The 20,462-nt window shown below is 37.8% G+C and overlaps 1 protein-coding gene across 1 annotated transcript in view; it reads right to left on the bottom strand.

Annotated features, from left to right (window-relative positions):
- Positions 1-20,462, bottom strand: part of eys (eyes shut homolog) — a 388,659-nt gene that overhangs the window by 162,177 nt on the left and 206,020 nt on the right. Inside the window, exon 20 of the mRNA XM_077236480.1 lies at positions 18,659-18,915. Coding sequence (XP_077092595.1) covers positions 18,659-18,915 — 257 coding nt within the window. The remainder of the gene's footprint in view (positions 1-18,658; positions 18,916-20,462) is intronic.

Genomic DNA, 20,462 nt, shown 5'->3' with positions numbered 1-20,462 from the left:
TGGTGAAAGCCATTTTAATGGAGCCGTGCTCCTCCCTGCAGCCCATCTCATCTGCCAGGCCTCGCGCTCCTAGAGTCTTCTCCGAGGACTCTTACAGCTCTAATAATACCTCAGTGCCTCCACAGATTAGACTGAGTTCTCATGGTGGAAGTGTGGAGAGGATCTTGTTAAGATGGGAAGGAGACGGAGGAGGTGAAGTTCAGGGGCCTCTTTGCTCGTGTTCATTATGGGGATGAAGGGGAGGAGGGAGTGTAATCAGCTCAGGGCTCTTGTTGGGGAAAAGGTCCTGGGAGACGTGAATATTCAGCTTTTTGTCGGTGCACTGTCGTTGTTGTAAGCTCATCCTCTGCTCAGCAAGAACCTTTGTGCCTGAAAATAATGCTTTAAAGTCAGCAATAAATCAAAATGGACCTTATTACTTTAATAAGCATTCCTAGTCTGTGAAAGATTAATCAATGCATGATATTTTGGCGGGAAAAAAATCTTTGTATTGTAACCTTAAATCAATATTTAATAACTTGCTTCCTCCTCTGAAAGAACTTTTCTTTTCAGGTTACGTCACTTACAGTAGGCTACGGACTATTGGACAATATAATATTTAGATGGTTGGGGTAAGAAAGCCTTGATCAGAAAATACAGTAAAATATTTGTACCAACAAATATTATTATTAAAATAACTGATTTTTTTACTGTTTTAAACACGCACGCACGCACGCACGCACGCACGCACGCACGCACGCACACACACACACACACACACACACACACACACACTTAAAACGACGGCTAATATATTTATTCATTTTTTTTAACAAGTCTGGTAATGCTACCTGCTTTTCACATCTAACCAAATTTCAACGGATAAAATCAATTACCTCCCTGAATTTGTTTTTCAAGCTAAATATTCACTCAGAACTAAATTTGAATGAGTTGCAAATTCAAAATTCAAAAATTGCACAAATGAAAAAAAAAAAATCCTTTAAAAAGACATTCTTATACGCATATTATTTATATTGAATTTAATTGCATAAACCTTCTTGCTTTTAGCATTCTTCTGAGCTTATCGTCTAATTGGTTTAGTGTTGAGAGCAGATGTTGCACAACAGTGGAAAGACACAAAAGTAACCTCCAGCATTGCTCGTGTTTTCAGAAACGTAATACGCTTGAGTCACCACTGAATACATTTACAGTTCCAGTAAGCACACGTTGTTTTCTAACAGATGCAGCAGAACATCTACTGTACCTTATCTTCTCTGAAGCGTTTCGAAGCACAGGCTGATTGCACCGATTAGAAATGACTCATAACAGCAACAATTGAAAGCCAAATGAGTATAAGCTCCATCTACATTTATGCATGCCATGAATGATTCCCTCAAGTGTTAGAAGCGCCTACAGGAGGGTTTGTTAAGGTCGAGTGTGACTAAACAGAATATCATTACCCAGTGATACATTTTTCAAGACTTTTGACGGTGAATATTTGCTTAAAAAAATTTGGGTTTTGGGGCACAATTCTACCTGTAAACTCATCAATACAGGATTTCTGACTGGAAGTGTACAACTTTTCCCAATGATTAACAGAGTTGGCTGATTTGAGCTGGCATCAACCCCCAATTTCATTCCAGATATCATCCTTCCATTATATTCTAGCAAACACAATCGAGTATTGGGTCTCTGCAACTATGGATGCACAGTACAATATCTGCTGGATTATATACAGCTGGCACCGGCCCATGATGAACTGTCAATCACAGCCTTGCCTGATGTCTCAAGGGACAATTTGGAGTGTCAACATTAATGCATCCGCAGCAAGAACACACAGTGAGACTGGAGTTTCTTCTCTGTCAAAACATAGAGCAAGATACCTGTGGCTTGCACAAATGTTCCATCATTCTTTCCCAGCATCCTCCCACAAAGCCGTGCAGGTAGTAGCCATATCAACACAGCCATGTGTCTTGGTGTTTGAAGTTCACCGTTAGTCTTGAGACATTGAGAAACAAGTAAGTCTAAGACAAATCTGCATGAGCGTGGATGCATTTATGACAATAAAAGTAATATATATATATATATATATATATATATATGCATATATATAATAGGCCCCACATTGTCATATCTGGATTTGTAATGTTTATTTAATATATATCATTTATGGTAATGAATGCATTTAGCTTAACGTGAACAAGAATTGTTGGTCAATGTGAGTTCAACATGCACAAACAAGTTTGATAAATTTATCAAGGTGAACTACAGTCATTCCTATTAATAACAATCTTTATAAATAACTAAGATTTATGAATGCAGTCATAAAGCAACAGCATACTGGTAATTAGCCTTGGCCCATGATCATCAATCTGAAAGGCATGAGCAAAATAGGGCCAAAGCTAAATATTTATAATAACCGGTGAACATATACTGTACAAAGCAGAATGCACTAACTGAGAGATTCCAGCTCAAAGGCTAATTGTGATGAAAAAAACAAAATTTATTTATCCAAATCTAATTAAAGAATAAATGGGTTTGACTCAAAGAAACTCAATTTAACCTTTTGCATTGTTCACAGGTTTGAAGTACGCTCTTCCTGACCTGAGAAAGTGTTGACAAGTGAGAAAGTTCTTTGTAAGGAGCAATTATATATATTTTTTCTTTGCCTATTATTTCAAACTATCATTAATTGTATATATGAGTCTGGACTAGTACAATAGCTCTGTTCCAAAACCTGAACTTCTAAGGCAGCATACTACCTCAAATGGAACTTCAGATTTAGAACATTCCTCATAGTTATAAAATCCCTGTCACACAAATAACGATGAGCAGAGATTCACAACTCAAACTCTGATTTAAACGCACTTTATGACAAAATGTGCAAAAAAGTTGCAGTAAAAGGCGTAGTACCTCAAGCCACTACTATGAACATTTAAAGTGCCCATATGCTTTTTCGAATATTGTCTTTCATACAGTGTTCAATATAGCAATAAAGCATCTGGGTTTGAAACATTCCTTGACTCATTCGTGTTGCCAGACCTTGCTAGAAAAACAGCGAAGACCACCATGCCCACAATAAACCGAAATAAATCCAATTGCTTTTTGTTGAAAATAAGACCAAAATATCGCGACCCACACCTGCTCACTTTAATATCCCCATAACTCGATCGCTTTAGCCAAGATTACACAACAAGCCCCAAAAAAAGCATGAGTCTTTTGTCACAGTAATATATTTTTGGTCAGAAAGTGTATAACAAACACGTGAGACGCCAGAACGTTGTTATAGTTACCATGGTGTCAATCATTGCAGTTTCGAGAGAGAATCGAGTTCTGTACACACATGGTCTCAATCCCACATTTTAAAGCGGTTGTCACTCCTGAAACTTAACAGTGCGTATGTGGCCTCAATGCCATTTCTCAGGTCTAGGTTTCTCAATAATGGATGCCAAGTTCGTAAACCGTTTGCACTGGTGTCCAACATGTTGTGTGCTCACTTGACATACATGATTCATAGAAGCCATATGTACAGCAGGGTAAAGCTCTGCGTACAAGTTACTGCAGTGGGAAGATATCTTTTAGGTAAATTCACTCTTACAAATAACCAGTTTTTGCAGATATCCATTTGCCCTGGCTGTGGATTTTTAGGAAACCACAGCTTTCAGCTATTGTAATGTATATTAAGTGCAAAGCTATCATTTCACGCAGCTTTAATGTTATGCCCTCGTGAAAGGCTGACATTGTTGCATCAAGGTCAATAAGATGAGGCCATCCTGAATGATTTCAGCGCCGTCATATCTGTACTGAATGTCATTGTTTGGTATATAGACTGTTAGTTACTCACATGTCCTTTGATGCACTACTCACAAAGTCCCTTTGAGTGTCTGAGGTTGGATAACTGATTAATCTGTTGGTGCCGTCCAATTATGAAGTCATAACTTCTATTTTATTGTTCTCAGAATTTCACTTCGCCACATTCAGATTGATAACAGAGACCGTTTTCTATTGAAATTACCTTGTCACACAAAGAGAAAAATAACAAAAGGATGTACTTGCAACCACAATTGTACAGCCGCACATACTTTTTTTTTTTTTTTGCAATGCATTGCAATATATGAGGAGAGATACAATCAAGCAGCCGAGAAGATAAGGCCAAATGCAGAGGGAAGCTGTTTAGTGAATGGTTGGAATGGGATACAATCTCAATCTAATGCAGACAGGAGTTCAAAAAACCTGTGTAGGGAGGCAAGAAATGAAAAGAGGGAATGAAAAGGGAAACAAGAAACACCCCAGAAAATGAAAAGCTTTTGTTCTGTGCATGGGATTTCAACGAGATTTTGCCCAAAAAGCTGAACCACCAGCAACAAATTGCACTGATGTACAGAGAAGAAACCATTAATGTAGTGGACCAGTGTACATTGTTAGACATTTCTGTAATTTGTAAAGTTTCTTACTATACATCCCCAAGTATAATACTGCAAATTCTCTTTACAGTAAATCCTCAACAAACCGTCTCCATCCCGGTGTGATGACTCCGATCTTCAACCAGATGGAACTGGATAAATATTCTGAATGTTCTGATCCAATCTGACTTCTGACCTGTAATGCTTCCTGAATCATAATCATACGCTGTTCGTTCGTTGGCCAGATGAGATCTGAGCCTGGTTTCTCACAAGGTTTTTTTTTCTTCCCCATTTTGTCACCTAATGGAGTTTTGGTTTCTTGCCACTGTTGCCTTTGGCTTTTGCCTTGGTTAGTTGGGGACACTTACTATTCAACAATATTATTGATCTGCCTGCATTGACACCATTATATGAGAACTGAACTGGACGATGACATCACTTTTTCCTCATATATATATATATATATATATATATATATATATATATATATAAATGAACTAAATTAATTTTAATTTTAACTTTTTTACAACAAAACAAACATTACAGAACTTACTTGGACTATGGACTATGATGCTGTTTTCTTCCAAATCTGCTGTACATCCGAAACAAAGTTTGTTGCATTATTTTCCTGTTATCACTGTAAGGGTGCTTTGAAACAATCTGTACTTTAAAAAGTGCTATATAAATAAAGGTGACTTGACTTAAATAACTGTTATTCCCTTGGCATCATGGGAATTTTCTGTGACATCAAACACCACATACAGAGATTTACTGTATTTTTAACAATGGCTGTAAATTACTGTATTTGACCATTTCATTATTTCATCGATTTTCTATTTTCCTAATTTTTCACATTTGGATTGACAGTTTTGCCTTAGACCGTGTCTACAATGCCGCAACAGCTTGAGGCAGTCTACATCGGACATGTCAAAGCGACCACTGCAAAATGGAAATCAATTAGTCCTTTGTGTCAAAAATAGCATGAGCGCTTAAAGTACTGTACGTCAGAAAAATAACGGGGCATCAGTTTATTGTCCGGAATATGTCGTGTCTATTTGTCGAGTCGCATCCAGTGTAGACAGTATCACTGATTATAATGGGTTCTATTGTCACGCCGCACCATTCGCGTCCTGGGTAGGCACGGAACCAGCACGGAAGCGCCACGGCCCGTGGGTTTTGCCCGGGGATGGGACTCAGGAGAGGAAGGCTGCGTCCGCAAACTCATGCGGCTGACTTGTTGCCTCGCTGCCCTAACAAAGGTCCCTTACGAAACTGATTTCGGACAGACTTCTGAGGCAGCGTAATGGTTTAATGATCTACAACAATATAGAGAGAGCTTTGGTGATAACTGAGCGAATATTTAATTTCTAAAATATTAATTTCTCAGAAATAGCATCAAAAGTGGAAACCGTTGGTCAAAAGCGTACATTTACACACAAACTGACTACCAACCGCAGTATTCAGATGCCATATATATTTTTTAGCTCAACTATAAAGGAATGGAAAGCACAGGATTGTGGGATATCGAAGGCAGCAAAGGATACATCTAAGCTGCCTTCAAAACTCGATCAGATGAAGGTATCTTGGAGACTAGAACGGAATCTAGCATTGAATTCAAACGTGCATTTAAGCCTTCCTACCTTTAAATGCATCCTCCTAGGCAAAATTTTTAAGCTTTTGGACACCGCCTCTATGTCAGTAGGGGTAATGGGAGCCTTTGAAATGACAAGAGATGGCAATCAAAACATACTGAAACAAAACTCATGTGTCTCTTCTTATGTCCCTCATCATCATAACATCACTCATATAGCTGTTCTGACTGTTTAGTGACTTGCTGTACACTCTCTCATTATTCGTTCCTGTCTGCCCTTAAGTGAGGGGTGTTACTGCCGGCCCGTCCTGTTCTTGCTGTACAACTATTTAAAAGCAAGCTGCTGTGTAAACACAAAAGCTTAGTGCCTGCTCAGCTGAACAAGAGGCAGAGTGTGATCTTGTGACTCAGCACCTGTATCTCAATTAATGTTGCATGAAAGCATCATTTGCATGGAGATATGTGCTGTTTCCTGTTCTCTCTTATCGCTTTGCCTCAGCTGGGGCCTTGGTTCATTACCGTGTCACATACTCATGTCAACCAACAAGACTGGTTCAAGAGTAATGCATTTTAAGCTGTAAATAAGTATAGATCAAAGCAAGGTCACCATGTTGAATTTAACAAGAGGGCATCAGAATAACATTCAGTGATAGGTGGGATAAATCATGTGCTGTAAACCCTCGATGTGCAAAAAAAGTCAAATTTAGGAAATTTTACGAAGAAATGAAAATGATTTACTCTCTTGGAACTCCAAACCCATTTGCTGTAATTTTTCTCTGTAGTATACAAAAGGAGACATTTGGAATAATGTACATATACAAACACACTTAAACAAAAATAACCATTAAAGTACTCCAAAAACTTGCTGTATTCTAAATCTGTTGAATTCAAATGATACTTTTAAATGATATACACTTCGCTGCAGCTCTCGAATGTCATTCTCTGTCAAACTAGTGATTCTCTGTCACACACACACACACACACACACACACACACACACACACACACACACACACACACACACACACACACACACACACACACACACACACACACACACACACACACACACACACACACACACACACACACACACACACCTAGGGCTGTTAGGCGATACAATTTTTTTTATATAATTAATTACATGATGTGCAGATTAATTAATCTAATTAATCACACACCAAATTTGGCTGAGAAATTACCCCTAAAATATAATTTAAAGTAATTATTGTGTTAAATGAGAAAAGAATTAAGTAAATATTACAAAAAGTAACTTTAGAAAGAAACAATACATTTGATTTGAAACAATTATTGATAAATAAATGTTGCATACGCACAAAATGGGCTTAGAAATGTACATACGCAAATTTCCACAGACAAAATATAGGGATTTATAAAAAAATAAACTAGGCGTAAATATGTGCGCACCATACGGACACTCTAGATTGTGCGTACACACTTTTAATGGAGTGAGCGGAGTAATGAAGCAAACAGAATCTGTTTTACATCTGGCATACACATTTAGATTAAATATGCCATTCATTAATGGAGTTAAGCACTGAAATTCCATGAATTCATTATCCAGAAGTCAAATAAGAAATATTTGTAGTGGATGCAATGCTTTTAAACACTTTTCCTGTAGCATGCAATGTTTTAATGTTTTAACTACAGCGAGGATAGCTTGGCGCATGATATTTTTAAATTGTGTTCTAAATAGCAGAACTCATGTTCTGAGAAAATATTTTCAAACGAATAATGATCAATAATGCGCAAAGACAATGCAAAGCAACAAAGAAGGACTCGCTCAGTGATTGAAAGGTCCATTGGCTGGTTTGAATAGGTCTGATGAGTAGGCCTACTGTACAAACTCTGCTGTACACAGGTGCTGTTGGTGTCGTGCAAAGACAGAGAATAGTCTAAGAATAACTCCTTTCATGGTCTTTACAATATTATGAAAAAGAGCATTGTATTTGAAGGACAGAATTTGAAGGAAACGGTAACATGTGCACGTTTTATTTTTAAAATGTAGTCAGTAACGCGCTGAGTCAGATAATTATTTACACTGCAAAAATAAGTAGACGTATCGGTTTCTATTAAAAATACATATACATCCTAAAATATGTTTACCTTATAGGCAAAATTGCATAGATTTGATTTGCTTATAGCAATTAAAAATACAATTTGGCCAGTGGAAAAGATTGAGAATAACTCGTCTTTTTTTTCTCTGAAATGTATTTTCACAGAAGGAAAGGAAAGGAAATTGAATGATTTTAAGCAATGTAATGTGACGGCATAAAGTCTGTATCTCATATTTTCCTAATGTCTTGTACTGTTAAACTTGGTATCACATCAATGGGAATATGCATGGAAAAAGATGCATAGTCAATGCATAGTAAAACTAGGTATTAAGCTCCATATATGGTTATTTCGGGGAGGAGACGGGGTGGAGATGCATGTACGTACAATCTTCCGCTGACTGGGATTTAAAAAGGAATTTTGCACAGGTTCTAGCTTTTGTGCATATGTAGACTTTTAGAATGAAAGTCTAATCTAATCGCTCTCAAGGTCCTTTGATGTCATACGATACACCGATTGGTCTGCGCAGCACCGCTTCAAGTCGAACACCTGCACTGGAAAAAGCACAACAGTTATAGGTAGACTAATATATTGGGTCTAACTTATAATTTATTTAACTGTTGTAAATCAAATTTGACTTGTGCTACTCGGAACAAAAAACGCATTAGTGTGACATTACAGTCGCTTGCTTGTGTGATTTTGCTTAACTATGTCATATGATATAAATATGAAACAAAACCCTCATACAGGACTTTATCGATTGATAGCACTAAACATGTATAATATTAATAAAATCTGAATAATATGCATTTTAAAATATAGAAAAAATAGATGTTTAGGTAGTTGGTTAGGTAGTTATTTTAAATTGGAATAACATTTCACTATAATTTCACTATTTATTTTTTGATCAAATAAATACAGCCTTGGTGAGCACAAAATACTTTTTTTCAGAAAAAAAAAAATATTGTTTAAAAATTCTAACTTTTTAAATAATAATTATATTTTATATTTATATTTTTTTGCATTTTATTTGTTGTTCTTTTTTGGAGCAGACGTGGTCACTATGATTTGACACTTGGATGCAAAAAAAGCGATGACTCTTTTTGTGTTATGCAAAAGAAAAACAGCATAAAGGTTTATAGAGAGATGAAGGTGAGTAAACTATGACAGTTTTTTTTAAAGAACAAGTATGCAAAAGTTAGAGTATATATAGGGAGACTACAAAAAAGGTAAAAATACAGCAACTTTCGGGTGTAATTTTTGTAGGAATACAGGTTTGGATTCAATCCACGGGTAGTGCAATAATACACAGTGTATCTGCCAGGCGACCCATGTACTAAGATAGGAAGAGGGGGCTGAGAATGGCTGTGAGTCAGAGTGTGTGTAGAACGAGAGAGACAGAGAGATAGTGAGAGAGAATGGAAAAAAAGAGAAAATGAGGTGGCATGTGAGCCTACGCACATCTCTAGCTCAGTAATGCATGCTGCAGTAGATGCTAATTTCCTATTTCTCTTCCCAGAAAAGAAATCTGTGGATTGACAAAGCACTCTATTTTTATCCCTCCCTAACATTCTTTTCATTTCCATCCTGATAGTGTAACAACACCGCAACAAAAAAAGTCATATTCACTGACTGGCCTCTGGCCTCTCTTATCCCCACAGACTTCATATAATTCAGATGCCCACAGCAAAAAAAAAAAAAAAGGATGCTAGGCTGGTATGATTGCGTTTCACAGGTCACACTGGTGACATCGAAAGGGGTCAGATGTATAACAAGGAAAGAAGCATTCGACCACATCGTAGTTCAAAACCACCAGATGCAATCTAGACAGGGCATGAACACGATCATCTGATTTAAGAGTCATGCTGTAACATGGGCTTTTCTCTCTGTGGATTGTTAAAAGTGATGAGTCAGACTTTTTCCATCTAATAATTTCATACAGCAGAAGGGTAAAGGACTTCAGGGTAGCCACTAGGGATGCCCATTTTGTTAAGTCTGACAGATAAATTCAGCAGAATGCTTGGGTTGGGATGATGGGAATAGGTGTCTCATAAAGGCAGCATTTAAAAGCCAATTCACAAAGTTTCATCAAACACTAATACATGCTAACATTTCAAACATTCAAGTTCTAAAACAAAAAGTAAAAAAAAAATCTGTTCCATTCCATTAGCGTCTAGGTATTGCTGAAAGCAAAAAACATATCCTGTGTAGAGAACGCAAGCTACAGTTCATGTATAGCTGCTTTTCCAGTTCTAACCAATATAATTCATTGGTTAGTATCACCCAATAAGTAATAATAGTGAATTATAACTGAAATGTAAGCAACTGAAAAAAAAAAACTGAAAAAAATAAAGGCTTTACAAAAAATTAGTGAACCTAAACCTAAATGGCTTATAAAAAAAAGTTTCATAGAGAGGGTAGAATACGTGCAAATCTCCCCCCCCCCCCACGTTTGACTATCATTAAATAAATAACTGCATTATTTGTTATATTTTATATATTATAATATTTTATATTATTGTTCATATATTTATAAAGGGTTCATATTTTTTCAGTGTATATATTTCATTAAATATGACACTGATGAGCCAAAACATTACAAGTCACAGGTGAAGCGAATATTGATGATCATCTCCTAACCAGGCCACATCAACGTGTTAGATGTAAGAGAAATCTGAGCGACTTTGACAAGGGCCAAATTGTTATGGCAAGGTGACTGGGTCAGAGTATCTCTGAAAAGACAAGGCTTGTGGGTTGCTCCCAGTCAGCAGTGGCGATAGTTTACCAACAGTGGTTCGAGGAGGGACAAACCACAAACCGGTGTCAGGGTGTTGGGCGACCAAGGCTCACTGATGCACTTCCTGTCTGGTCCGAGCCAACAGAAGGTCTACTGTGGCACAAGCCACACAAAATTTGAATGATGGTTATGGGAGGAATGTGTCATAACACACAGTGCATAGCACTCTGCTGCGTAAAGGCTGTGCAGCCGCACACCAATCAGAGTGCCTATGATGACCCCTGTCCACCGTCGAAAGCACCTACAATGGGCACACGAGCGTCAAACTGGACTTTGGAGCAGTGAAAAAACGTCGCCTGGTCCGATGAGCCATGTATTCTTTTATATCAAGTGGACGACTGTGTACGTGTGCGCTGTTTACCTGGGGAAGTGATGGCACCAGGATGCACTGTGGGACAACGAGAAGCTGGTGGAGGGAGTGTGATGCTCTGGACAATGTTCTGCTCGGAAACCCTGGGTCTGGCCATTCATGTGAATGTACATTTGACATGTGCCACCTACCACCTACCTAAACATTGTTGCAGACCAGGTACACCCACTCATGACAGCGGTGTTCCCTGGTGGAAGTGGCCTATTTCAGCAGGATAATGCACACTGCCATGCTGCACATATTGTTCAAGAATTGCCTCCAAATTACCCAGATCTCAATCCAATTGAGCATCTGTAGGATGTGCTGCAAAAACAAGTCTGAGGCAGCTCCAACTCGCAACCTACAAGACTTGAAGGATCTGCCTGTTAACGTCTTTGTGCCAGATACCAGGACAAGACCTTCAGGGATCTTGTAGTCCATGCCTCAGTGGGTCACTGTTGGTTTGACAGCACGCCAAGGACAATTAGCATACTAGGCATAAATGTATGTATGGGCCCTTTATATGAACACTTTACCTTTACTCAATCTAACCCTAATCTAATCTACCCTCATAAGACAAAACAGATCTGATTTTATTTTTACTTCATGCTTAAATTTGGTTATTATTAGATCCCCCCCCCAAAAAAAACTATATTTGTATTTCCGAGGTTTGATGTGACTTACTAACTATATACTCCATCTATTGGTTTGGAACATGCTACTGGTTTTTCAAGCAGTTTAATTATCTTCAAGTAAAGTCAAACTGTTTTTATAGTGACTGTGGTCAAATCGGATGTCATTATATCTGCTTGTGCCTGTACAAAGTACTACAATTGTAACACCTGTCATTGTTGTCACCTCCAAGCACTCATCCCTAGTAATCACACAGTGAGATAACCCTCTGCATTATACAGCTGCACAGCATTGTGGTATTCTCTACCTTTGAATGAGTAATAGCATCTGAATCGCTGTGGAGCCACATCAGATTCTATGTGAAACTGCGAAGTGATCAGCTGAATACAAATGTGCAAAATTTTAAGATAGAGCAATCTGTGCCTGAGACACAGCAGACATGTATTATGAGTAAGTGATATGGTCTCGTTGAGCATAATAATATCAGGAGGGTTACATATGACAGATGAGCGTGTGTATGGGCGATTGGGTGTGCGCTTCACTGTGATTAAAGAGATTGTGCAGAAACCTCTTTTGCACCCCGTTCTGTGCATTCATCAGGCAGACCTCGTTTTCCTTTGATGGAAACCTGCAGCCAAAATTTAATGAAACATTTAGAACTTGTTCTTTGGCAGAAGTGATAGGGTCTGTTCTGTCTCTGCAGACAAAGTCAAAAATAGGAAAGTGAAGAAAATGGAAAAATCATTGGAAGGGTAAGACACCGTTTAACAAGGAAGAAAGTACGATTCAAGCAGTTACAATGGTTTCAGATCAGTGTGTGATCCTTAATAATTCACTCCCATGCTGAAGACATCAATGGACAAATACTGCAGGGGAGAGCTGGCAGAACAAAACTAGAAAGTCATGCATATCCGGAGAGCCACAGTTTCCTCTCATGAGCCACTCTTTCCTTCTAAAGGAATGTGGAGTATTAACGCATATTTGCAAGTTAGTTGAGCATAATACTTGCCAGAGTGATGTTATATTTTCATTTCATTCATAAAAACATTGTAAACATGAAGAATATAAACATGACTGTCTCTTAACTCAAATTTATCCTCTTTAACATGCAAACAACACATTTTCACTGATCTTATTAAATAAAAAAAATAAAGTACTATAACTTTTAGATTTCAAAATGTGTTCCTATACAGTATATATATATATATATATATATATATATATATATATATATATATATATATATATATATATATATATATATCCATCCAGGGCTTGACATTAACTTGTTTTCTCACCAGCCACTGTGGTTAGTGATTTTCCAAAGTTACTAGCCACTCAGCATTTTCATTCGCCAATATATATTTTTAATATTATCTCAAAACTTGGTGTCACTTTTAAGACCTGACTCACGGTTGCATTACACTGTTTCCCATGCGTTTTCTTTCTCAACTGTTTATGTTCACTTAAAACGTGAATACTTTTTCATTATTTTGTCTGTAAAAAAAAAAAAAAAACTTAATATATTACTGAGAGGCAGCTTTAGATGCGCACACTTTGTGTGTGAGCACAAAATCTGCAGGAACGAATAAAATTGTGCACTATATACGCAATCCCACGCCGAAAGACAAGCCCTGTAAAGCAAACGAAACGAGTGAGTGAGGGGAGATGGGTTTGTGTGTCAACTCACTGTCGGAGATATGAGAGTATTGAAACGTTTCATTCAAGTATAGATATGTATCGAAAAATCTATATTTTTGACAAGACTACATTCACAAGTTTATTATTTCAGATGCCTTTTTAAAAGACTACAATTGAAAAAAGTGCATATTAGATAATGTCAAGTTTTGAACTTTCTACTCAAAGAAACCTACAACAGCTATGCTACTGTTTCCACAAGTAGTACACATGTTTTCAACACTGATAAGAAAAAAAACAGCTTATTAGCTTATTAACCATCACAGGAATAAATTATAAAATAATATTAAAATAGAAAACTTCACAATATTACTGTTTTTGAAGCCTTGTTGAGCATAGGAGACTAACATTAAAAAATATTTCCAAGTTGTGTAAATTCTCTAGTAAAGCTTTTTAAAGTCACTGTACAGGTCCAAGAAGATTAACCCAAAAGCAACTTGACCCAAAAAAGAAATCAAATCCAAGTCAACTGCCTGGAAGGCTACTACACTCATTAGTATACGATTAAGGCAGTAATGTATTTTTGCAGGTTTTTTTTATGACCTTCTACAAATTTCCATGACCTACCCATGGAAAATAGATAACGGTAGTGATGTGTCCTCCCGTATCGAGGCTTCCAAGCGTGTGTCGAGTAATCCGGGATGATTTCTGTGAAGCGCATATCGAGGCTTGTGTCAGTGACGTATGTGGTGACGTTTGAAGCTTCGCGAGCCGCCTGTACCACGTGACTGCTTCAGTAAGTGGTTCGTGGTTTGGCGGTCTATTTGAAAAATAAGGGCCAGCAAAATGCAATGGATTCCCCCTCACATTTTGTTGACTTGGGACTTTTGCGAGTTTGTAAGCGATCTATTCAAGCTTCTTTTTTTTGCGATGGAACCATGCGATGTCATTATAATCACACTGCATGTTTTACATTTATTGTCCACTTGATGGCACAATAGAGCAAATTAAGCACCATGAAGCTTTGGCACATGAGTGAACCAATTGGATGGAACGCTTCAATGCTTTATGAAGCTTCATCTCGCCATCACTAGATAACGGCTTGTAAAAATAATTTTACATAAATTAAATGTCCAATTCTGTAAGGTACTTTTGAATTCATAATAGAATTAAATTATAATACTTATTAGTTTACAAAAGTCTCCAATGCGACTGTCACAGTCCTCGTCTGCACCTGTCTGTCTTCGTCTACACTACCCAGTATCCTCCTCGTCTCCACACCTGAACTCACTCCCTCAATCACCCACCTGTTCTTCGTCTTTATCATCTGTGTCACCTGTCTTCACCTTGTTATGTTTGATTTGTACTTGTATTTAGTTGGCTTCTGTAGAGTCTGTCTTTGTCGGTTCTTGTGTTAATGTTACTGTGGTTTTGGTGCGTAAGTTTTCCTTTGGCCTGATATCCTGCCTGTACGTGTTTGATGTTTTCATATATATATATATATATATATATATATATATATATATATATATATATATATATATTCAGTAAACTGTTTTCCAGACTCAGCCTCCTCCTTCAACCCTCACACACCGTGACAGAAGAACCGACCAAGAAAGAAGGAACATGGAGGACTGCAGTTTCCAGAATGGTCAATCGTTTGAGGATTATGTGGAAATCTACCTCGAACTCTATCACGAGGCGGGCTGGGACGATGAAACTTTAAAACAGCAGTTCTGGAGTGGGATGGACAATCTATTTGCCCAGATGCTGCTGTCAGCCTTCACCGCTGGTCCCGTCCAGCACAGAGCCTTCACCGCTGGTCCCGTCCAGCACAGAGCCTTCACCGCTGGTCTCGTCCAGCACAGAGCCTTCACCGCTGGTCCCGTCCAGCACAGAGCCTTCACCGCTGGTCCCGTCCAGCACAGAGCCTTCACCGCTGGTCCCGTCCAGCACAGAGCCTTCACCGCTGGTCTCGTCCAGCACAGAGCCTTCACCGCTGGTCTCGTCCAGCACAGAGCCTTCACCGCTGGTCCCGTCCAGCCCAGAGCCTTCACCTCTGGTCCCGTCCAGCCCAGAGCCTTCACCTCTGGTCCCGTCCAGCACAGAGCCTTCACCGCTGGTCCCGTACAGCACCGAGCATTCACCGCTGGAGTTAGACTTAAAAGACTTTTTCACTGAGCCCTCGCCGCTGATGCTGCCAGCCCAGAGCCCTCGCCGCTGATGCCGTCCAGCCCAGACACTTCTTCACCGATGGTTCCGGCCAACCTAGAGACTTCTTCACCGCTGGTTCTGGCAAGCCCAGAGACTCCTTCACCGCTGGTTTTGTCCAGCCCAGAACATTGTCCTGACGCGGATCTCTCTCCCCATTAATTTTTACTTGTATTTAGTTGGCTTCTGTTGAGTCTGTCTTTGTAGGTTCTTGTGTTAATGTTACTGTGGTTTTGGTGCGTGAGTTTTCCTTTGGCCTGATATCCTGCCTGTACGTGTTTGTTGTTTTCATATATATATATATATATATATATATATATATATTTAGTAAACTGTTTGCATTGAAGCCTCCAGACTCAGCCTCCTCCTTCAACCCTCACACACCGTGACAGCGACCAAGGAGTCACGGTTTTGTCGGTTAGCGTTGCCCCATTAGATCTTGCAGATAGAAGCTTTAATTTTACCATCTGTCAGCAAAAGGCATCTTTCTGCATTAACCGCCATTCTGATGGATCTGTTAATTTTATTTTGTTGCAAAAATGGATGTGTTGCAAACAAACAGCTTTCCACATGTATTCTATAAACCTCCTTGAATAAGATAACTATTTAGTTATATAATAGAAGAGTTACTACTAAGTTTCTTCCATAAACATGGCTTTTCCAGTTATAGAAGTAACAATCAGGGTCGCCTTTAGAGAACCAGAGGCCCCTGGGTGACAGTAGGCCCCCCTACCCCAAATAAAAATGTGACTAGGTCATTAGTCAGTATGCATGTAATGTAGTCCGCTACTCATTTGTGTTTATGTATGAATGCATTCAACAAGCATAACTTTAGAAACTTTTCTTCCTTGTTTTTCTAGATGAAATGTCCTTCATAACGTCAGTAAAATCACATTTTTATTGATAGTAATTCTAGATAGACATTTGAATGCCAGTTTTGATAATGATTTGATTTGAGAATCTGAGTGTCGAGTTATCCTGTTCACACCACTGCTTACAATAACGTCTCGAATACTGTCTGTATAAAAGTGCAACGGGATCCATCAACTGTAACCATAGTGACAGTGACTAAAGTAATAGCAAATATTGTGACTTAAAGTCTTACTGTAAAGTCTGTAGCCGTAAAATCATATCTGAAACGACAAAAGTCGAGCTGCAAGTTCATCCGTCAAATAAACCAACAGCAGCTTTCATTTTTGAGTTGCACGCAGACCACAAAACTCACGAAAACAGCCCTGGGCCTAAACTAAACAGCCTGACTGGATCTGAAATCTTTAGATGACATGCAGATAATATCCACGCTGTTGTAAGCTGCTGATCCTTATTTAGAAAAGAGCGTCTCTCTCGTAATGTATGACATTATATAAACCAGTGCTGTTTCGTTCACACAGCAGGGCTTCGTCGAAAATGCAGTTGTGATTCCTGAAAATTTATGGGTGTGAGTTCAGTTATAGAATGCAGTTGTCACCGGTGATGGGAATAACGGCGTTATAAATAAACAGCGTTACTAACGGCCTTATTTTTTTCAGTAACGAGTAATCAAATGAATTACTGTTTCCCCTGTTACAATGGCATTAACGTAATCTCTGGTGTGTGTGTGTTTATGAGGAGCCGAACTGGACAAAAGCGAAGCGAACGACGCGGCGAGAGAAACCGAGTGTCCGAGAGCGCGCTCGACAGTGCGCGAGAGAGACAGAGTGTGTCCGAGCATTATATAGTTTGTTTAGAAATAAATTACATATTTCAGCATTATAATAATCACTGTAGCCTATTGGTATCATCTGCAACGTTTTAATTAGTTTACATGGTTGTAAAAATAAAATCTAAAAATAACCTGCAGGTAACGTTCTGTTAAGGTTATAATATTAAACCTCAAAATAACCTGCAGGGAACGTTCCCCCGAAAACATCTTTGTTTGACCGGTTGTGAACACGTCAAACACGACTAGAATTTGGCTCAAATAACTTCTGATGATGACGTTCTCTGTAGGTTATAAAAATAAAACCCAAAATATTATATTTTATTATTATTATTTATTTTTGGTACATTGTTCAGTATTATATTGAGAGCCCTTCTTGTTAAACTGTTTACTTTTGTGAGGAAGAAAATACTTCAAGTAGGCTACAGTATGTCTACCAGTTGTGAAGTTGTGTGACAGTTTTATAATTTTAAGTTGCACTACAAAGAGTGTATGTATATTTTTATTATTATTTATTAATTTTTGGTACATTTCTTAAGAAGCATAAATTATTTTTAGACTTATTTGTGGGCCAGTTGTGGTCTGTACAATAAATATTAAAAGCTCTGTGTTTTATTGTTCCACTATTGATATACAATAATATAATTGGATTTAATGTGTCTCTCACATTGTCCCACAGCAACATTAAAATAGCGTAGATTAGTGTAAAATGTTTTATAATAATAATTTATTCTATTTAGTGTCCATTTCATTCATTTAACATATTTAATATTGGGGGCATCCAAGTTATTTGACATATTTGAATTCAAAAATAAGAAGTAACTCAAAAGTTACTTTCCCTGGTAATAAGTTACTTTTATAATGATGATGTAATTCAGTTACTAACTCTATTACTATTCGTGAGAAGTAACTACAAACTATAATTAATTACTTTTTTTATAGTAACATGCCCAACACTGGTTGTCACTGCTGTAATCTCCCATATATTAAAATATTATTTTTGTGCAGCCAGTAGGCCCCTCCCCAGTGTAGGCTTCAGCCCATGAAAGCCTGTGAGTTAATGCGCCCCTGATCACAAAAATGTCCCTGATATTTCCAGGTTTTCCATTGAAACCCCGTTTATTCTGCACTAAAATTAGCATTTAGCAAAGAAAACACATGGTTTTAACACAATCCAATGGAAGGCAAATCAATGCAAAGCTGCAGAAAAGTGAGCAAGAACCCCCTTTAGCAGGTGGGTGGGTCAGTAGGTAGGATGCAGTTGTTTTTTTCTATATCTCACCTTCTTGGCAAACACAGAGAGCGGTTCCATCTGACTGGGCACGGCAAGAGTTGTGCAGGCAGGGGTTATGCTGCAGATCGCAGGGATCATAGGGTTGTTCGCAGAGGGGGCCGGTGAAGAAGGGCGGGCAGGTGCAGGAAAACTCCCCTGGGATGTCAGACTCCACGCAATGTGCACCATTCAGGCAGGGAGAAGAAGAACATTCCTTCACATCCTCTTCACAGTATAGGCCTGTCCAGCCATGAGGACACATACACCTATGAGGCAGAAAAGGGGATTTTAGTTTCCATTGTTTCCTCACCCTCAAGCTTGTATGACTTTTAATTCCTTTTTGATGCATTTCCTGGTTGCTCCTTTCCGTATTACAAAAGTGAATGGATCAAGCTAAAAACATAAACTAAAATAAATAAAACACCATAAAAGATTCATAAAAGTAATCCATATGAATTGTACACTACATTAGTTCAAAATAATGGAGCTAAGATTTTTCTTAAGATGTTCCCTTTCAAAAGCTACAATCGATGCTGCGCTGCTTAGCGCATTGGGGACGTTCCCAATGCGCTAAGCAGCGCAGCATCTCGTTCCGCTTTTTCAGGGAACAGGGTTACGGTCAAGTAACCCAAATCGTTCTTAAAGAAAAGTCTCTTATGCTCACCACAAAGGCTGCATTTATTTTGTCAAAAATATTGTAAAAACTGTGACAGTTAAACATCATTACAATTTAAAATAACTGTTTTCTATTTGTTTTCTTTCTATTATTTAGGGTATATTTTATGTCCATTGATGGAAAAAAAATCTAACAATTTTCTTCATAAATATTATATTTTATCCATTAAGACAATACATACTATAATCTGCACACCATTATTTTATGCACCCTGTTTTTTAGTTTTGCACCGTGGACTTTTTAAAATGATTGTGGCATGAGTTCAAAATAATGGATAACAAATTTTAAAGTCATAAATGAAACTATGTTATTAACCAAACACCCCCTGACAACTATAAAATGATTAATCCCAAAACCATTTGATCAGCATCATGTGATGTCATTTTGTTTTGTGGTGGATATTTTGAACACATAATGGTAAATATCTTCTTGTCTTTTTGTTTTTCCTCCACTGACCTATTGTCAAAGAGTATATTAATTGCCCATCAACTATGTTGGGTACATTGTTATGGTTTGCTGACATTGTTATGGTTTTTGATTTTATTTCAAATAAATGTTAAAATGTGAGGTTAACCTGATCATGAAAATAACATTTGGTTGGCCAGACAAGACCTGCCATTGAAATTATGAGGCAAAATGGTGAAACATAGTTGACAGGTAACAATTTTACTGTCATTGGTATGGTAAATATCTAGACTGCCTCTTTTGATATTATTTTAGGCTATAGTACATCCACATGGAGTGGAGTTTTGCGTGACATTCTTGAAACTACTAGAATGATCTTTAAAGTAGATATATGACAAACCATTTTTTATATTCGTTAGTGACCATGCTGAGAATTTTACACAAATATCTGCAAAAATAAATTCCTTTAAATTTAAAGTCTTTTAAAATAATAACTGTATATATGGCAGAATAGACTAAAGAAAATATATTTCAGTCGCTTAAAAGTGTAATACTTTCAGTTTGTTACAGTTTTGTAGTCGTACAGTTTGTCCGTAACATAGTAGACAAACTAATAATTTCTTTCTTTCTTTAAAAAAAACAACAGAAAAAACATTACCTATCCATGCTGCCAAGATTTGTGTGAGGAAAATACCCAAATTTAAGGGGCTGTTTACACGACACCATTTTCAA

This window comes from Siphateles boraxobius, unplaced genomic scaffold, assembly GCF_051911475.1.
Source record: "Siphateles boraxobius isolate OS27281-9 unplaced genomic scaffold, OSU_SipBor_1 20, whole genome shotgun sequence".
Classification (NCBI taxonomy): domain Eukaryota; kingdom Metazoa; phylum Chordata; class Actinopteri; order Cypriniformes; family Leuciscidae; genus Siphateles; species Siphateles boraxobius.
Note: the sequence above shows the minus strand (reverse complement) of the source record. Positions and strands in the feature narration are given on the sequence as shown.